Source organism: Acomys russatus, chromosome 9, assembly GCF_903995435.1.
Source record: "Acomys russatus chromosome 9, mAcoRus1.1, whole genome shotgun sequence".
NCBI lineage: Eukaryota > Metazoa > Chordata > Mammalia > Rodentia > Muridae > Acomys > Acomys russatus.
In genome coordinates this window covers 48,327,315-48,346,569 of record NC_067145.1, presented here as the reverse complement: position 1 = coordinate 48,346,569, position 19,255 = coordinate 48,327,315, and the positions used below count along the sequence as shown (strand labels likewise).

Sequence of the window (19,255 nt, the reverse complement as noted above, 5' to 3'; positions counted from 1 at the left end):
TCAGAGTATCTGCCTCAGAGCCTTACCTTAGAAAGGCTTACAACAGGGAAGCCAGGGCTAGCAAAATAGCTTGCAATGTTTCTAGAGAGTGGGCTATGGAACAGATGCTCATGTTTGGAACTAGCTACCCACAGATTCTCTGAGCTAGTTTATTCTCTGCAAAATGTTTGGTTTGGTCATAAAGATGGTCTTCTCAATTCTTTCAGTTCAAGAAGAACAAAACACTCAAAGTGAAATAGGAAAAGAAACACCTCAAAACGTTCATACCTCTTGGTCTCTAGCACTTATGAACTCTGCAAAGACCACAGCTGTTGAGCAGAGGAGAAACTGATGGTTGCTAATTACCACAAAACATAATGTGGCTGCCTGTGCTTGTTAGCATGGATTTTAAATGGGCTTTTCTTACATTTGTTTAGAAGGCTTCTTTGGAAATTCTTTGTAGTGTGTAATTTTCTAAATAAGTGTAGAATAGACAGTTCATAATAGTTTAAATGCCAGGCAGTCATTTAAAGAGGCTCTGCTATTGATTCCATTTATATCCTTCCCTCCCACCCTTGTTAGAGAGAAAAGTAGTGAGTGGGAACCACTATGGTGAAGGCGAATGTGCCTGAGGGCTGAGTTTGCTGGGACTCACTCTGAACTGAGGCCCTTCCGGGAGTGTTGTTGCTGGTGTCTCAGGAGACGGCCCCACATCATTCTACTTTTTACATTTTGTTTGTTTTTCTATGTGACAAATGAGAGAGGCAATATTGGGAGAAAGTAGCAAAGAAATAGGACACATAAGTGGGTGAAGTATAAGCAAAGAATATAAATAAAGCTGTTTATTTGAGAGTTGGAAGGAACAAGTACACAGAAGATGCAGCCAGCCAGGGAGAGTGCTAGCACTTGTGTCTGATTCTACCCACATGGGAACCCAGGCCTCTCCAATGCTCAGCTTATGTCTGCTCTCAGGGATCAGCATGAGCTCTCCCACTTAAGTCTCAGGCAGCACGCAGAAGCAAGCTCTGAGTCCTGAACTGCACTGTCTGGCCAATGGAGCAATGCTGAGTAAAAAACAGAAATTCAAATAAAAAAGACTGCTAAGGACATGGGTATCAAAAGACATAGCAGATTTCTATTGACTGAACATTTGTCAATTTTTTCAATGCACATAGGAATTTTTTTGTTTTATTTTATTTTTTATTAATTTATTCAGATAACAACTCAAATTGTTATCCCATCACTTGTATCCTCCCATTCCTCCCTCCCTCTCGCTTTCACCCTATTCCCCTCCCCTAGGTCTAAGACTGAGTGGGACCTCCTCACATAGGAATTTTGAACAAAGAAATATTTGGTTATGAATGCTTTGGAATAAGATTACTGTAGGTAAGGCCAGACTTGGTGACTCAAACCTATGATCCTAGTTCTCAAGAGGCTGAGAAAGGAGTACCATGAGTTCAATTAGTCCGTTCAGGAAAGCTCAACCCTCATGTCCCAACTGCTTCCAAGAGTCCCACCTTCACACCATCACCTTGGGAATAGGATTTAACCTTTGATTGTTGGAGCATGGACATACAACCCCAAGCAGCTAGTAACTATGGCTCTTGTAGAAGATTGTGGATCCAGGGAGAGTATTCCAAGAAAAGGGACATGTGCTACATTTCTGCATATTTCTGTCATCACTATCATACAAGCAACAGGATTCTGTAATTCTGAGAACTCCCACTATTTCTGTGTTCATGGATGTTGCCTTATTTTTACTTTCATATAAGATCTTTAAGATCATTGTATTTTAGGAATCAATATTTATTTCATGGAACTTATTCAAGCTTCGTCACCTTTTAATCATCCATTTTAAAGATAAAAGAAATATATTTATGTTCTATATTGACTTCATAGCCTGAAAGTTTAGTAGCTTTAGAACAATAAGATTTCAATTTTTGTTTTAAAACATTCACTCTTTCACTAGAACTGGTGATGCAAGTTCTGTAACCTCAGCTACAAAGATGGCTGAGGCAGGAGGATCACAAGTTCAAAGCTAATTTTGGCTACATAGTGCATTCAAGTCTAATCCAGTCAACTGCCTGAAACCCTGTTTTAAAGTGAAAAATAACCAGGGGTAGGGTGGGGTAGGGGAGGGGTGGGGTGGGGGGGGGTGGGGGAGGGGGGTTGAAGTTAGACCTCAGCAGTGTCATGCCTGTTTAGCATGTATGAGAGCCTAGGGTTGATCCTGAGCAACACACACACACACACACCCACACACACACACACACACACATGCATGGGCACATATTACTTAATCCTAATTAAATTAAATAAATACAGAAACACTTAGCATTTACAGATGTGTAAGCAAAGCTAAACCCTCATCAGACTGTAACACAGTGTCTGTAGTAACTTAGCCATTCCCAACACAGTCCTGTGTAGAGTAGCTGCTGACTCTTTCATCCCCTTAAAAGAAAGAAATCTTGATTTCTCTAGCAGCGATGAAACCATTATAGTGGGAAACGCATGGGGCAACTAACAAAATAGGAATTTAAATCACAAGACTGATTAGTAGCAACTTATTTCTGATATATGTGAGGTGGGTAAAAGTGGTGTGTGCGTGCATGGTGTGTGTGTGTGTGTGTGTGTGTGTGTGTGTGTGCATCATGTCTACTAAATTTCTCTGTAATATTTAAAGCAAGATGGTGAAGGCAGTTTTAAAGCCATTATATCTTGCTAAGGGGCTATCCTTTCACTGCGTTCCCTATGGTCCAATGTTCCTTGTATTCTAGCATGGCAGTACCCACTTACAAATAGCTTAGGCACCAACAGCCTGGATGTCACATGAGCTTTTTACACCTCCCAGAGCCCAGCACAATTGCTCACTCCACTCATCTAACACATCTTAGAAGAGCACATTAGACCATCTGTCCCTCTCCCAACCTCTAACTTGCCTCTTCCCCTGCCTAGTCCATTGAGAAGGGACTCGCTGAGATGATACTCTCCCACTAGCGTGTGTCCATGGTCACTCCACCTTCTTGCCTTTGTCTGGCACAGAATTCAGTGTTTCTATCTAAGCCTGTGTTCCCTGTTTACTCACTGGCTCTCCCTGCCTCCTACCTAAGCAGAAACATCACACTGGCAATTTTTTCTTCATTTTCATTTATCATATTTTCATTCACATCTACTGCAAATTCCATCTCCATCTCCTCCTCTCTCATCACGTATTTCCCTGGACACTGCTTTCTCCCTAAGCCATCTCCTTTTATTCTCTTCCCTCTCCTATATGGATTTAACCCCGATCATGCTGTTGAATTGCTTATCAACAGCTGGCCATGGGGTTTTAAAGTTCACACAGAGGTTCCTGGTCTTTACCTTCTTGGCCTATTGGGAAAATCTGACACACCTGCTCTGTCTCTGCAGACTGCAAACTCTGGAGGGCAGGTACTCTTAATAGTGCTGTTCATTGATGGTCCCTCATCTTCAAAACAATCTCTAATGCAAAGAAGGGCGATTGAAGATTCACATGGGTCACTGAGAATAAAGGAAAGCCTCTCTTATCACCTGCTTTATGTTGGCTGCCAGCCTTCCCCGTATTTACTTTATGCTGATGTGTCACTATTTAACTTTAGTAACTTCTTGAAAATGTGCTACTTATGGAATCATCTCTGCTGGAATGTTCTACCAGATTAAGACCAGCTACTTGAAGACAATTTAAATGTATTTATTTAATTGTGTGTGTTAGCCTGCACCACGTGTGTACCTCATGTCAACAGAGGTCAGAAGAAGGTGTTGGATCCTCTACATCTAGAATTACAGATGGATGTGAGCCATAATCTGGGTGCTGGGCACCAGACCTGGGAAATCTGCAAAAGCAAAAAGTGCTCTTACCGACCATGCCATGGCTCTCCAGCCCCTTAACTTCTCTCTTTGATCATCTCATATAATGGGAATTAGGTTATATTTTTCTTTAAATGTATTTTAAAAAAGAGAAAGTTTGGAGTAGTTCATATTTAAGAGTAGCCTATTGTTGGCTCTGTTTTTTAACAATTAAACTTTATTTTACAACCCAACTAGCTTACACAAAAGGGAAAAAATGTTAAAGGGAAACAACAGTGAAACTTCCTGTATCCCTTCCATGTGTCTCTGGCCGGCGTGCTGGTCCAGCCTGTTTGCTGTCCTCTTTCAGATCCATGTGCACTCAAGCCTGGTTTGAACCTGCTGTTCCTCTCTGTCCTTTTCACCTGTCTGTCTCTCACGTGCAAGGGGCGGTCTCCCTCTCCCATTGAGGGTCGATTAGAAACACAATAGTCCAGGTGGAGTCCCTTGGTCCCCTTCCTGAATTCCAGGCCCAGGATGGCTCCACCCAGTCTATCTCAAGGTTAATCTCAGGGAGTGTCCATGGTGTGTCCAAGGGCAAAGCCCGCCAAGACTGCTTTCACCTGTGACAAACCTTATAATCCTTCCCACAGCCTATTATAGCTATTAAAGCAGAAAGTATAAATTTCATTGTATGCTATTTCCTCCTTCCTAATGAAAATACATGCTTTGCATAATATAAGGCATCTTTGTAAGAGTAAATAAAGACATCTATACACAAACATCTACATAATTCTATTATTCATGATTAGAAATGTTTAATCTTCAGGAATTCCCTTTGGCCTTTGAATAATAGTATTGTGCAAGTGGCATGCTTTATTAAAATGAAAACAAACATCATATATTCATTGCAATTCTTAATTTCAATATGAACTCATTGAGTCATCTGCTGGGAAGAAAGCTGGAGCGAGTATCATGGCGCTAGGATGGTCTGTTCATTCTACTTCCTGAACAAAGGTGTTGATAACATAATTAACTTCTACTGGTGATTACTGCTGATAGTGAAGCCTAGTGGCTGCATGAGGCCGTGAGGACATGAGAGTGGCTCCTGCTACAAGCCTTAAGCTTATCTCTGACAGACTTCCACAGAAGCTTCTGCAGAGCAGAAGAACATCCGTTAGAGATAAAAAAAAAAAAAAAATCCTTGTGGCTACAGAGCTATCCGAGACTATCCTCTGGAGCTGGGCAAATCAGCTTTCTGTGTACACATCTGTCTGTGGCTGACTCTAGACAGACTGTAGGACTAAGGTGAGGGATGGAGGGATGGAGTCAGCACACGCATCTAAGGGTGGGCAGTTGGAGCAGTGCTAGGAGCTATTTCTGGAATCCTTTTGGGTCTCTGGGCCAAGATGGGCTAGTGTTAGAGTGAAGGACCAGAGGGTGGTTGTGACTCCAGGTGGCTTGGGTCCCCAGCAGCATGCCCAGGTACCTGCATGGCTCACCTTAGAATGAGGGCTAGTTGCCTCCAGAGGAAGTCATGATGAAATCCGTAAGCTGACGGAATGAGGATCAAAGCATAGGAATGAAATGCAGAGTTCTAATGGACCTGCACGGAGCCAAGGCATCCAGGGCTGCCTCAGCAGCACAACACAGATTCAGTCCTGGGGGAAAAAAAAAAAGAATCAACTTGCAAAGTAAGGCTAGACTGTCCCTGGAAAAACTTATAGGCTAATAAAAATCCTTAGTTAACCCTCAAAGTACTTTATCCCAAGGCATTTTCCATGGCTTTTGGAGTTTTTGTTTGTTTGTTGTTTGTTGTTGTTTTGGCTTTTGTTCTTTGTGAGAATAGAAGTAGCTATGTCCTTCCCCATGGTCTCCCTAAGTAGCTGTGGAACTTTGAGAAGTTATGAAGTCACTAGCATTTTAATATTTCAGTTCTCATTGCATGAAATTTTGCCTTATAGATTGAGGGGGAAAAGATAAGGAAGAACGCTGTATCTAACTAACTGAAAATCATTATTTCCATTGCTGCTGGTGTACTAGACCTTGAGGTGATGCAAGCAAACACTATGCAAGTGTGTGATTTATTTAACACATACCTGTAGTTTTCCCCTGTGACCCTACCTAGTTACTGTGATGAGGAAGGGTAGACACATGGCTTTCCCCCCTTTTGAGGCTATAGGTCAATTTTTGACACTGTGAAATATAATTTTTAGATCTCCAAAATTCCACAGTGATGCCTAAGTAGCCTGAAACTGCTGTGAATATACCACTTTAAATTTACTTGGCTTAGGACTGGAGAGTTGGCTCAGTGGTTAAGAACACTGGGTGCTCTTCCAAAGGACCCAGGTTCAATTCCCAGTGCACACATGGCAGCTCACAGATGCCTGTAACTCCAGTTCCAAGGGATCTGACACCATCACACACACATACAAGCAGGCAGAACACAAATGCACATGCAATAAAAATAATTGATTAATTAAATTTTTTTCTTGCCTTGGCTTTACTTTGCTTTAAAGAACTTGGGCTTTGTAGAGAGGAGTTTGAGCACCCAGTCCATTGCTTACAACTGAAGACATTTTTTGTTGTGTTGTGCTTTGTTTCTAAGAAGTTGGTCTTGCACTTTAGCCCAGGTTGACTTTGAGCATGCTTTCATCCTGCCCAAGCTTTCCATGTGTTGAGATTACCCATATGAGCCACCATGCCAGGATTCTGGGAAATCTTTTGGAGCCTATTTCCTCATCTGGGTTAAACAGCTATCAGTGAGTTAGTGAGATTCAGCAAGCGGCACACGGTACCCATAGCACACTGCTTGTCAGTTGGCAGACAGTCCCAAACTCTTGCTTTTATAATTTTCCTATAAGGCATGCCACACATACAGGGCGAAGAACTACCTACAAGGAAAGAAAGGCAATTGTTTACCATTTGTAACTTTTTCTTGTCCCCTTAAGTATTGGAAATAGACTGAAGATGCTGCGATAACTACTTTTATGTTCTTAAAGCACTTTTGCTTCATTGCCTGAAGACTGGGGTGCTACTGTCCTGTGAAGTAGTGTCTATTAATTCAATAATCTGTTTAGGTTTACTCCACAAGGCAATCTGTAATGAGCTTTAATTCTATGTGCCATAAAGGGGGCAACAGAGCAGGGACAAGTTACTAGTAGACCTTAAACAATGTAGCATGTGCCCACATGGCATCTTGGCACAGGCTCATAGGAAGCAAAACTAGGCTGAGTGGTCCACTGGTAGCTCAGGTGCCTGGTGCCCCATAGAATGGGATGCTGGAGCCGTGTGGCTGGCCTGAGAGTCCTTAGAGCAGTAACAGTTCAGTGACCCTGGCATAACCACACTAATCCTCAGTCAACCTAGTATCCTAGTAATGACCCTGAATCTAAACATGGATGTAAATATAGTTCTACACCAGCCAGCCCTCCCCACAGCAGCCTTAACAGGCAGGGCTGTGTGCTTTCCCCGTGTCTACGCAGTCTGTTTTCTCTGCCACCTTATCTCCAGCCCTGATAAAGCTCTTTTGATAAACCTGGGAGGCCCATGAGACTGAGAAAAAGGCAGCTTGAACCCGGTCTCAGAGATCATCTTGATTTTCAGCCTAGAAGGCTGACCTGCTTTGCTGCCCTCAAGGCCCAGATCACCTCTTGGGTCCCACTGTGTCCCAGATTTTTGTACTTGTTATTTGACCATACTCTCCAGTGCTCTGCCTTCCCATGAGCCTGCTGTAAGGCCAGGGTGTGTTGGCTTCTCTTTGATCTTGCCCCCAGGAGAGAGAAAACAAGTAAAGGGAAGATAGCCACTGGTCTCAGAATATGCATGCCACAAAAACCAGCCTCCGTAATATGTCCATCTCCTGAATATGCATGTATTGCCAATAGGAAACAGACTTGTCTGTGAACTTTCAAAAGCACCAAAAAGAGAAGGATGACTAAATTAAGGTTATCTTTAGTGGCTGAGTAAACTCAAGGAGGAAATGTGGTCGGATAAAAAGGGCAGTGCTTTCACAATTCCCTGTAGCCATGCATAGCGGTTGCTAAGGCTGAAGCATATGAATAGTGGTTGCTAAGGCTGAAGCATATATTCTCTAGTTATTTTTCCACCCCAAATATTGCACCATTGGGAAATACAAGATCATTGATTAACTGAAGTGGATGTTCAGGGCAGGGAGGATATTTCTATGTTTCGGTTTTTTTGTTTACCACCCCGAACCAATGAATTAGGCATTGTGTGTGTGTCCTGCTTTCTGGTTGTTGCCTGCTGTAATGTTGTAAACCTGTATTTCATTCATTTATCTTCACTTCTATTCCTTCAGTGCTGTTGAAGAGAATAGCTTTCTCCCCCACCCCCGAGATGAAACAGGGTTTTTCTGTGTAGTCTTGGTTATCCTGGACTCACTTTGTAGACCACGGTGGCCTCAAACTCACAGAGATCCACCTGCCTATGCCTCCCAGAGTGCTGGGATTACAGGCATGAGCTACCACCATGCCCAGCATTTTCCTCCTAGTTCAGAAGTGGGTGGATGTGGCTGAGAGCTATCACAGTCATCGAAAATAAGATGCTTTGTTATAAAGAACCAATGGGGGAGAAACAGTGATTCTAGCAATTTTGGAGGGTGTCTTTGTACTTGAGAGGGAGGCCACTGTTACTTCTTTTCTTACTATCTTTCCTCCCATCTCTTTTTAGACAAAACCTGTTGCATTTGCAGTTCGGACCAATGTCAGGTACAGCGCAGCCCAGGAGGATGACGTTCCAGTGCCAGGCATGGCCATCTCATTCGAGGCAAAAGATTTTCTGCATGTTAAGGAAGTAAGGAAAATTACCGTTTCTTTCGGTGTGATTTTTTTTCACCTTCAACTCCCCCTTATTTCTTCTTGCTGTGCGATAGCCTTAGGTCTGGCTGCAGTTGCGTAACACACAGCTCAATCAGTGGCTCACAACCTTTTCTGTTATAAATAACCTTTTAATGTAAAAGGGAGTCAGAAGCTCGTGGCAGGAATGCCAGGGCCCCTTTGGGCTTTGTGCCCTAGAAATTAGGAACTATTTTTCTAAGTGATCCATTTTTATATGTGTCCTATATTTTCTCCCTTAAGATTACCCTTGATTGACTATGTGCACTTTTTCCTGATGTCTAAAGTTGGAGTTATCTGAGGAAGAAGATTTTTGTTGCTTGCTTGTTTCTTTTTTGTTTTTTCTTTTTTATGAGATAAGATTTCACTCTGTGCCCGGGTTGGCTTGGAACCCTTTATGTGGCCCAGGCTCGAAAACTCACTATACAGCCCAGGCTGGTCTCAAATTTGCTATGCCCCACCCCACCCCCACTCACCCTCCTTCATTCATCTAAGTGCTGGGATTACTGTTGTGAGCCTCTGGGCGGAGGCTTCTGCTGTTCCTTTCCACCAGAGAAGCTTTGTTTCTGCTGCGGAGAAAGAATAGTGAATCAGAGCCAGTGAGAGGGGAGGCTGATGCCAAGGAAGTTGCTGTTACCTTAAACTGACAAGGACACAGCCTATAACTGGAAATAATCACCTTTGATTAAGTTTTGTTTGGTGTCCCCATGTCACATCCTTTCTCTGTGGGACACCATAGTGACAATAATTCTTACTAAAAGACATCCTATTTGCACATAAGCCTTTTTTTCCCCCTTGGACCTGAGGGAATTTAGAGTTGAAGGGATTCACAGAAAGTGTATGAAATCTAACTGACAAGAACGCTAAGGGGTGCAAGTGAGGGAGGTGATGGCTGTGCATTAAGAGAGCTCAAAATTGCAGTAACTCTTAGAGAGATGTGAAAAAAACAGATGCAGAAACATAAATCAAAGAGTTCAGAAATGACGGTGAACAGCAACAAGAACTGATGGACGTGCAACAGCAAGTTAGATGAACACAGGGACTTTCCCTGATGCCAGTAGTTTGAGCAGGATCATTTTCTACTGTAGAAAGAAAAAAAAAAAAAGCCATGAACATTTTTTGAAGTCTGGAAATGGACTTAATTGAATAAAATAAAATTAGATCCTGAAAATTCAAGATAAATATTTCACCTGCAAGAGACAAACTGTCAGCATCAACATGAAAAAAAAATATGTGAATAGAACCTATGATCATAAAACTGCAGAGGTACATCTTCCTGATACAAAGTATTTCGAGTACATTTTAGGATTTCTTTCTCAGTATTCACACTTCTAGTTAATCCAGTTTTATAAGGTAAAAAGCACTGTAAGAATTCCTATCTCGGGAAATAGTAGGACCCACAGGGTCCTGGAAACCTACAAGAAGAACTTTATGACAGGCAGATCTGGATCCTGGGGTCCTCCTCAAACTAAGGCACCAGCCAAGGAGAATATAGGCAGTAAACTTCGAACCCCTACCAAGACCTAGCCGACGAACAGGATATTCTCCACCGTTGAGTGGAGAGTGAGATCTGACTCTCACACGAACTCTGGTGCCCCTTTTCTGACCATGTCCCCTGGATGGGGAGACCTGGTGGCATTCAGAGGAAGGATAGCAAGTTACCAAGAAGAGACTTGATATTCTAAGAGCATATATAGGGGGAGGAGGTCTCCCTCAGTCACAGACATAGGGGAGGGGAGGAGGAGAGAAAAGGGAGGGAGGGAAGAATGGGAGGAAACAGGGGAAGGGCTAACAATCGAGATATAATATGAATAAATTAATAAAATTAAAGAATGGAAAAAAAGATTAATAAAAAAAAAAAAGAATTCCTATCTCCTAATTGTCTCTTGCTAGGAGTGATATTAATCTTTGAATCTAGACAATTTTATCATAGAATTCAGCTTACTCCTCAGGGAAGCAATGGGAAGGGAAACCAAGCCATGCCAAGTCTTTATTGGACTGTTGGCTGAACAGACCAAGCATACTTCGCTCTTCTGAGCTGAACCCAAAAACCCAAGGGCTTTGAATTTTGGTATTAGATGCCATGTTTCTCTCCACTGAAAACGGTTGATATAGAGGAAAATCAATTGTGTGCACTGATTCTAATACTTTTGGTTTTGTGCGTAGAAATTTAATAATGACTGGTGGATAGGACGATTGGTTAAAGAAGGCTGTGAAATCGGATTTATTCCCAGCCCGGTCAAACTAGAAAACATGAGGCTACAGCATGAGCAGAGAGCCAAGCAAGGGAAATTCTACTCCAGGTATGAGAAAAATACCAGCTGTTTATATAAAAATGCAGACGATGCCCTTGTTTTAGTCCTATCGCTGGCTGAGTGTTGCAGTCCTTATTACGTATTAAGCAAATGCTGATGGAGTTTATTGGTAGCATCACAGTTCCCCCTACAAACACTTCACTGCAGCTTCTGATCTTCATCTCATCCGAGAGAGAACCAAATTAATTATTATCATTAGTCAGAATAGCTAAGGTCACGAAGCATTAAACATTGCCCTCAGCACGGAGAACTCTAAAGTCCTAATCATTTACTGGACATACTCAGGCACGTAGTAGCCATAGTGACTGATCCCAGTGTCTGTCTGCAGCTGCCCAGCATTGCTGGGAGACACTTTAGGGATATCTGTCCCAAGCATCACTGGTAAATAGCAGCTCCTGTGATCTCTTGGTTTCATTTTCACCAGAGAGATCCAATTTTCAGTTCTACCAGCTGTTAAGCACATAAAAAGACACCACGTATGAGGCACGTTAAAATCGCCTTTGTGAATAGCAGTTAGCTGAAGTTATATAATAGGCTGGTTCTGTTACTCTGGCTATACCTTCCTAAGAGGCATAGGCTTGTCTTCCCTTCAGCAAGATGTTCATTAGGAGGGCTTCTTGCCCACGGGGTGAGTTTCATACTGAAGCCTATACAGCTAGGTGAAGAACATAGCATGCCTGTTCTCATATAGATGGAGGGAAAGAGGGAGGACTTTACCTTCACATGGAAAGCTGAGGTTCTGTTTCACTCCACTACATCTTGCCTATTCGTATGATGTAAACTCCATCATTGGTGCTAAACTTGTAATGTTAGCAAGTAGTTTTCACCTACTATCAAAAGATGAGTGAGATAGAATACACCCAGCCTTGTTAAAAGCCAGCACTGGCTCATTGTCACACTCCTAGTGTCTTGCAATTTACTCTACAGCGATGGGTTACTTTCTCTTAGCACCATATATTCTTTCTTCAACTTTCTTGACTTTATTGAATCTCTCTACCAAGCTTTTGTCTTAGTATGTTTAAGTATATCTACTTCTACAAGTGTTTACATTTCCCTTTCAACATTCTGTGTATTTTGTAAGACACAATCAGAGTCAGTATATATACATATATATACCACACATATATATTTCAGAAGGCTGAATTTTGTATAAATATGCACACATATATTTATTTGTATTATCTATACATATGTTATATATTTTGTATGTTATATATAAAAAGATTTATATATTATATATAATATATATATAATATATGTGTGTATGTATGTATATATGTATATATATATATATATATAAGATTTCAAAGACTGACAAAATTGGGGACTAGAGAAATGACTCTGTGGTTAAGAGTAGTGTAATGGCTGCTCTTCCACAGAACCCAGGTTCTGTTCCTGCCACCCACATGGACTCTAACAGTTGTAACCCTAGTTCCAGGGAATCAGATGCCCTCTGCCGGCCTCCATGAGCATCACACCCAGGTGTTACATTTACACATATATAGGCAAAACACACGTAATAATAAAAATGTTTGAAAAGACTAACAAATATCAAAGGCAATAATATCGGAGCACAGTTCAATAACTTTGCATGTGGATGGCAAATCTGCCTCTGAAGGTTTTAGGTATTAGCATCTTTCACAGTTTTACACAGCATAATAATATATTACTTATTAAAATTTATAAATAAAAAGAGGAAAACTGTGCTTGAACTTAGGATTGTAGGGGGAATACAAATGAAAGGTAAAAGCCACTGGAAATAAGTGCTTGGTCTTCCCAATAAGCATCCTTGCACAATTGCCAAAAGTGGTCCTGTAAGTTCTACTTTTTATTAGCTGTAGACACTCCCTCATGCCCCTAGTGGATGTGCAGACATATGTAAGCTGTTACAGAGACAGAGCCCACCTTCTGGTTGTTTAGTAAAGCACTTGACATTTGTTTTGTATATTAAAAATGATAGAAGAGTAGAAAACCCAACTCGCGGGGGCAGGTCCTTCACCTGGATATCAGTATCTAGATAGGCCAGCAGTGTCCCTTGAGGTATGGTACCTAATTTTTTCTAGTAGAACCTGGCTCATCCATGATGAGAAGGACTGGGCACATTCTTATTCCGTTAGCATGTTTCTAGGTTCTTTATGTGTTAAGGGATGACACTCATTCCTATGGACTATGCATTCTATCACCAACTCCAAAGTTTCTAAGACACATAAGCACATGCTCCATCACACTAGAATCTGGTCACTGCAAATGTTTCTTTATTTTTTATTTTACTTTTAAAATCAGCATACAAGATATTAGATGTCATTATGATATCTTCTTACAAAGCATGTTTTAGTAGATTCTTCTTTGCCCCATACAGAAGTGCTGAATAATCTTCAGGAGTCAACCAAGTTGAATCCTTGTTACTCTTATTTTGAAAATGTTTACTATTGTCTTCTGGTTAAAACACATTGCAATCTGTGTTTAAGCTTATTCGTGTGGCTTATATGTTGGTGAATTGGAGCACTGCTATGTTTTTCTTTCACAGGTTGCCATGAAACCTATACTTTTAATCTTAAGATACTAAGCTAAGCAAAAGGAACTGGATGTAACAAGAAGGAGACATTAATTTTAGTTGTGAGCCTGGAGGCCTTACACCTTGCCTCTAAGTCTTATAAACTTAAGAGCAAAGAAGTCTCTCCTATGTAGCCATCTGTGATTGGGGCATAGAACTTGAGGGCCACAAAAATTATCCAGGCTCTTTCCTGTCTCTTCAGAGGACTAAAAAAATTAAACCTTGAATTTCAAAACAAAATTTGAAATTTAAAACAAACAAAAAAAAATCATAAAAACTGTTTCAAGTACCACAGGAATCTCCACTGAGTCATGAATGTTTGCTTCCTTGTAAGAAACACACATTTTGTAAAAGTTCAGTGAAAGCACAATAAATTATAACATTTATTTATCAAGCAGCGCAATGTTTTAGCATCAGAGACAATTGTTGGGTTTAATCTGAATTTTTGCTTTACTTCAGTAAATCAGGAGGAAATTCATCATCCAGTTTGGGTGACATAGTTCCTAGTTCCAGAAAATCTACTCCTCCATCATCTGGTGAGTACGTGATAGTGCTGACCATCGCCTTTGCCCCACATGCTTCCCCCGACTTCTCTACTTGCGTGAATTTACGAACTTGCAGAAATTAAAAAGGCCCCTATGAAATGAGGGATAGTATGGACAATGTCTTTTCTGGTATTGAAAATCAGGCAAGGAAGTAGCCCATCTTTGCTCTACGTTGTTACAGAGGTGACAGGGGCAGTTTAATGGCTTACCCTAGTCCCTGCTGTGACATGTTGGCAAGGACAGCAATGTTGTATGTGAGTTTAAATTGCTGTTTATTTTATTGAATTTTTCTGACAAATCTGGCAGCTTTAACATCATATGCACAGCTGAAGTTCTATATGCACTTCCTGAAAGTTGATGCCTTTTATCAAATAAAGAGCAAAAGTATATGTAGTTTTCAAGTGAGCAAAATCTGAGCCTAAAAAGAATTGTTGGTTTGGGATCCATATTGGCAGGAAGAACTATACACTTAGAACTCAAAGCAATTTAAAGCAAGCTGGTCTGCTCTGAGTAGACACTGAAGGCCTGGCACTGTGATTGAGGGGCATATGTGGGCCATGGCGGAGGAGTTAGGAAGCCCCATACAAACAAGACAAAGAGTCCACTCCTGTCCTTGCCCAATGTTTTGTAAAAATAGAAAACATTGAGACTGATTGACCTGGAAGAAAAAAAAAAATCAAACGTAAGGATGCACTATCAGAATATCTGAGCTCCGCAATGAATTTAATATCAATAGTTCAATGGATCTAAAGGGAATCTTCAGAAAATCCTAGAGAAATGGTTCCAAGTCTACTCCCAAGGACAGCCAGCTGCTCCCCAGCAAACGTGCAAAGTATGACTTTCACCTGCTTTGCTTACCAGTGGTCCTAACTGTAATCCCAATTCACTGCTAGACCAAGGAATCACTTCTCCCTGTATACATAATGGGGTAGTTTCCAATTGCACAACACATACCCCACACTACACCTGTGCATAGACCTCAGTCCTGATCTTGGCTTGACTGGACCCAAGCACTCAGAGCAAGCTAATGTATGTTCCTAAGGTCCTCTAGTAAGTAAGGAATGAGACAGGAAGGAAAGCAACCCTGAAGAATAATGAAATATTTTTAAACATGTGGAAGTCCTGTTCCCACGTCGATGCTCATGTCTGCTTAGGTCAGGGAGTATAACCACGTGACTAAACATGGGAAGCATCTCCCAGAAGAATCTACGCAGTTCACTGAAGTGCACAGAAAACTGAAAGACTTGAAAGACTTCTTTCTTAAATGTGTTCTGAATGTTGAGTTTTGGAATTCTGTTTTACAATGAACCCAGACACTTCTAGACCTGAGTTAAAGCCAAAGCCACCAGGCACTAAGTTGGAAAGGAATGCTGAGCCCTTGGTGCAAAGATGCAAGTGAATTTCTATCTGGAACTCAGGCTCAGTGCAGGGTGGCATCTCATCCTTGTCGACCTGTATGCATCCCCATTCTTTATGAATTTCCAGTTTTAATTCCTTTAATTAAAAATTTCCACTTAAAACAAATCCATCCAGATTAGAGTCAGTGGCAAATCGTAAAATCCAATTCAGAAATGTCACCATCCTGGGGGCCTATGAGCTCTGGGATTTGTCTGGGTTTCTAGCCTCGGTTCCAATAAAGCTCTTGTAGATACTGGTCCTTGAAAGAGGTTTTCATAAACCCAGTGAAAGATGAGGAGGATAAAGTATGTGGGAATAGGCCATCAAAAGGAAAACAGACTTGATACTGGTTAAGACCTATTATGAGAATAATGAAATGGTAGCCTCTTTGCCTTCGTGTCTGGAGGTTATTAATAGCATGTTTCCCTGTTGGGATTCAAGACCTACCTTCACATTCTCTTCAGGATAATGTCGCTCCAGGAAGAAACCTTCTGACATGAACAAAGCTGTAGTGTGGTGTAAAAGTATAGGTTGGTACCGAACACTTGAAAAGTGTATGACTATGACATTTCTCTGCAGATTAAGGTCTGTCTGGACTTTTAACTACTTAGTACGCATGGACTAGACAAAAAGAAAGTCCCTGTCCATAAAATACCAGAGCTGGTAATTGCAACACAGTGCAGACCAGCCAGATATTCATCCCTTCACAGAGTTTTAAGCTAAACAAACAAAACCAACTCAGCAGGAGATCCCTCCCAGGCTCTCAAGTTTGAAACCTCTCAGACCACAGTAACTGCTAAACTGATTAACTGGGTAGTTGGGGGTCCTTTGAAAAGGCGGGAAGAGCCTGCTATAAGTGGTGGCTTGGCTTGTACATCAGAGTAGAGCACCAAACTATTATTCTAACTGGTCCTTTGTTCCTTAAATCAATGCATTGTAGTCTTTAAGTTAACGTGTTTTGGGTGAGTCCTTATGATGTGAATACATTTTTTTTTCTTCTGCTTGACCTAATCTCGACCATAAAGTAATTACCTAGCAAGCTCAACTCTGATATTGTTTTGAACCCTGACCTCAATGACATGAACAATGGGGAAGTAAAAGGAACACAAAGAATGCATCCAGATGGTGAAGGTACCTCACCTACAAGGCAGCCTGGTGCAGGGATGGGTACCATTCGAAGGCAGGAGTCTTGGGTCTGTGTCCTGGCCCTGTTGGGCTTTTGGTCAAGAGCAAGCCCCTGTCATTCAGCAGGTTCCACTTCTGAGTTTTAAAAAACAAGAGGGTTCGAGTTAATCTTTAAAACTTACTACTTGATTCCATAGCCAATAAAGTTCTACAGCAATTTCATGTAGAAAGATTTCAGAAAATTGAAAGTGAAATTATGCACCCTTTTTTTCCATTTACTGCCTTTATAGCTATATTTTCAGGTAAAAGGAGTTCAGAAGTGAAAACTTGCCAAGCAAACAGCCTAGAACCTTTACTCATGGGGAAACAAGAGACCCGTACTTTGGGGTCCTTGGATCTGCCTCAGAGGTTTGGAAACCACCCAAATCCTAAATGACTTTGATATAATGATGTATTTATTTGGTGTTTCCCACTGGTCTTCAGTCAAGCTCTCTGATGGCATACAATACCATGAAATCTCACCTCAGTCCTATCCATCCTAGGAATCATTTGCCTTATGACTTCTTGGGTGTAGCCTGGATTAGGGCTTTCATCCTCTTTTCCTTAAATATCTGCTATAATTTTAATGAAACTTTTTATGTGGTTCCCTTTCCACTAACATAAACAAAAAAAAAAAAAAAAAAAAAAACCAAAAAACTGAGGCCTAGCCTATTAAATGTTTCCAAAGCACCAGTCTTTTATCCAAGACCTGGGCTTGCTTACTGTACTAAGGCCAAATGTTTTGTACCTGCATTTATAAGCTAATATGGAGAATAACAACATTTGAGACAAGTAAAAGAAAAAAAAAGTTTCTATGAAAGCACTCAGGAGATCTAGCACAAAACTGACTTGTGTAAGCAAACAGCTATCACAAGGGTATCTTTCAGTCTTGTTAGATTTGATTGGCTCAAATGTTTAGCATGCCTTGCATATTTTACTCTGTGTAATATGGTTCACATTCATGGTAAATCTTCTACAGTGATTAGTCTATTTGCTTTTGTTTTGTTTTCCTTATAACCTGCTTTTCCCCTGCCATCCACCTGATGACTTTTGGATTGTTTGTCTGTATATAGCTGTAGACATAGATGCTACTGGCTTAGATGCAGAAGAGAATGATGTTCCAGCAAACCACCGCTCCCCTAAGCCCAGTGCAAACAGTGTAACGTCACCCCACTCCAAAGAGAAAAGAATGCCCTTCTTTAAGAAGGTAACCCAGACTTCCCAGCTCCTGTTGTCCACTTGCTCGACCGCACTGCGTCATACTTCCAGTCCTGTTGATTGTCTGCGTCCCTTGACAAGCCAATAACACGCATGCTCTGTTATTCTTTGTTTCTTTTCCATGCTGCTGTAGCTAAGCAGAAGCAGAAGTCGGTAAGTTGACATTGACGTGCCTGTGTTTTTCCTGCTGCTGGCATCATGAGCATCAGTTCCTTCAGTTTTATTAAGTACAGTCATCCTGGTCCTCAGACAGCTTACCAATAGCCAGCTGAATCCGTGCATCTCATACCAACTAAATTCAGTGAGTGACCTGTTGAGATGCCATTACAATACTTATCCTTTTTGATGGAATAATATATGCCACCAAGGGACTTGTTTAAATACTCAAGGATATCTAGCACTGGGCATGCTATACAATGCACCTCAGTTGTACATGTTTTTACTGCCTGTCTGTCTTTTTGCCAGAAACATAACTTATACTCAAACATATTAAAATAATTATTGAATACTGAATCATGATATCCAGATGTTTCTTGTGCTTGTGCTTAAAAAGAAGAGGTTATTTAATTTTTAATTCAGTCAGTATTTAAACTTCCAATTCATCAGGTACAAAATCTGCTGATGAACAAGACCAGTGGAAAAGTGCAGGCTTGTTTTGGCAGTTATTACTGTGCAGTTTTCCTATTGTCATATATAAACATTTTCCCAATGTTCTTGCCTTCTCCATCAGTCAGATTTCAGCCTTTCATCTATTAGACAATGGAGCTGCTGGCCATATGAAGAGCCTTTGCCATTGGCCAATAAGGATGCCATATATCAGTGCTGTGTCCTGACTGGAAACTCCAGGAAATTCCCAGGACCTCTTTATCCAAGTTTTCCCTCAGCACGTTTCATTATTTTGTAACACTATTTTTTAAAAGATCCCACTGTCCCCATTTCCATTTTCCCACTAATGCTTTTAGACCCATAACCTGTAATGTTACCAAGTCTGGCACAAGCATGGGTATTTTTTAACATATAAAGTAAAATCTATTGTCCTAGGCTTTCAGCAAATTAAGTCTTACCACCACACACACAAAAAAAGTTGCTCCATGGAAGTTAACAATAAGTTGTGATACACAAAAGAATAAGCTTTTATTTTTCTTTTTGAAGAATCATTAAGAAGAGGACTCCAGGCACATTTTAAACACTACAACATTTGTGTTGACACAGAAAGTCCCAAGCTGATGATCTTGGTAGGCCACCTTTCTGGTCCAACCTTGTCATCCCAACTGCAGCTTGCAGCTAGGTGCCTGCAGGTGCCTGTCTGCATTGCAGGTGCTTCTTAGACAGTCCACACTGCTCATCCACTCTGCACCTCACCAAACAGCAACATCAGGGAGTATTCTTCAGTTTACCTGCCTGTAAGTTTCAAAAACTTTA

The 19,255-nt window shown here is 41.1% G+C and overlaps 1 protein-coding gene across 6 annotated transcripts in view; it reads left to right on the top strand.

Moving 5' to 3' along the window:
- Cacnb2 (calcium voltage-gated channel auxiliary subunit beta 2) overlaps positions 1–19,255 on the top strand; it is a 346,833-nt gene that overhangs the window by 309,732 nt on the left and 17,846 nt on the right. For 4 of the 6 annotated variants that reach the window (XM_051151291.1, XM_051151290.1, XM_051151294.1 and 1 more), the window contains 4 exons: positions 8,476–8,598; positions 10,806–10,942; positions 13,968–14,044; positions 17,689–17,822. In XM_051151291.1, the coding sequence (XP_051007248.1) occupies positions 8,476–8,598; positions 10,806–10,942; positions 13,968–14,044; positions 17,689–17,822 (471 nt within the window). Of the gene's footprint in view, positions 1–8,475; positions 8,599–10,805; positions 10,943–13,967; positions 14,045–17,688; positions 17,823–17,966; positions 17,987–19,255 lie in introns of all 6 variants that reach the window. The other 2 variants (XM_051151292.1, XM_051151295.1) reach the window with 1 other exon arrangement.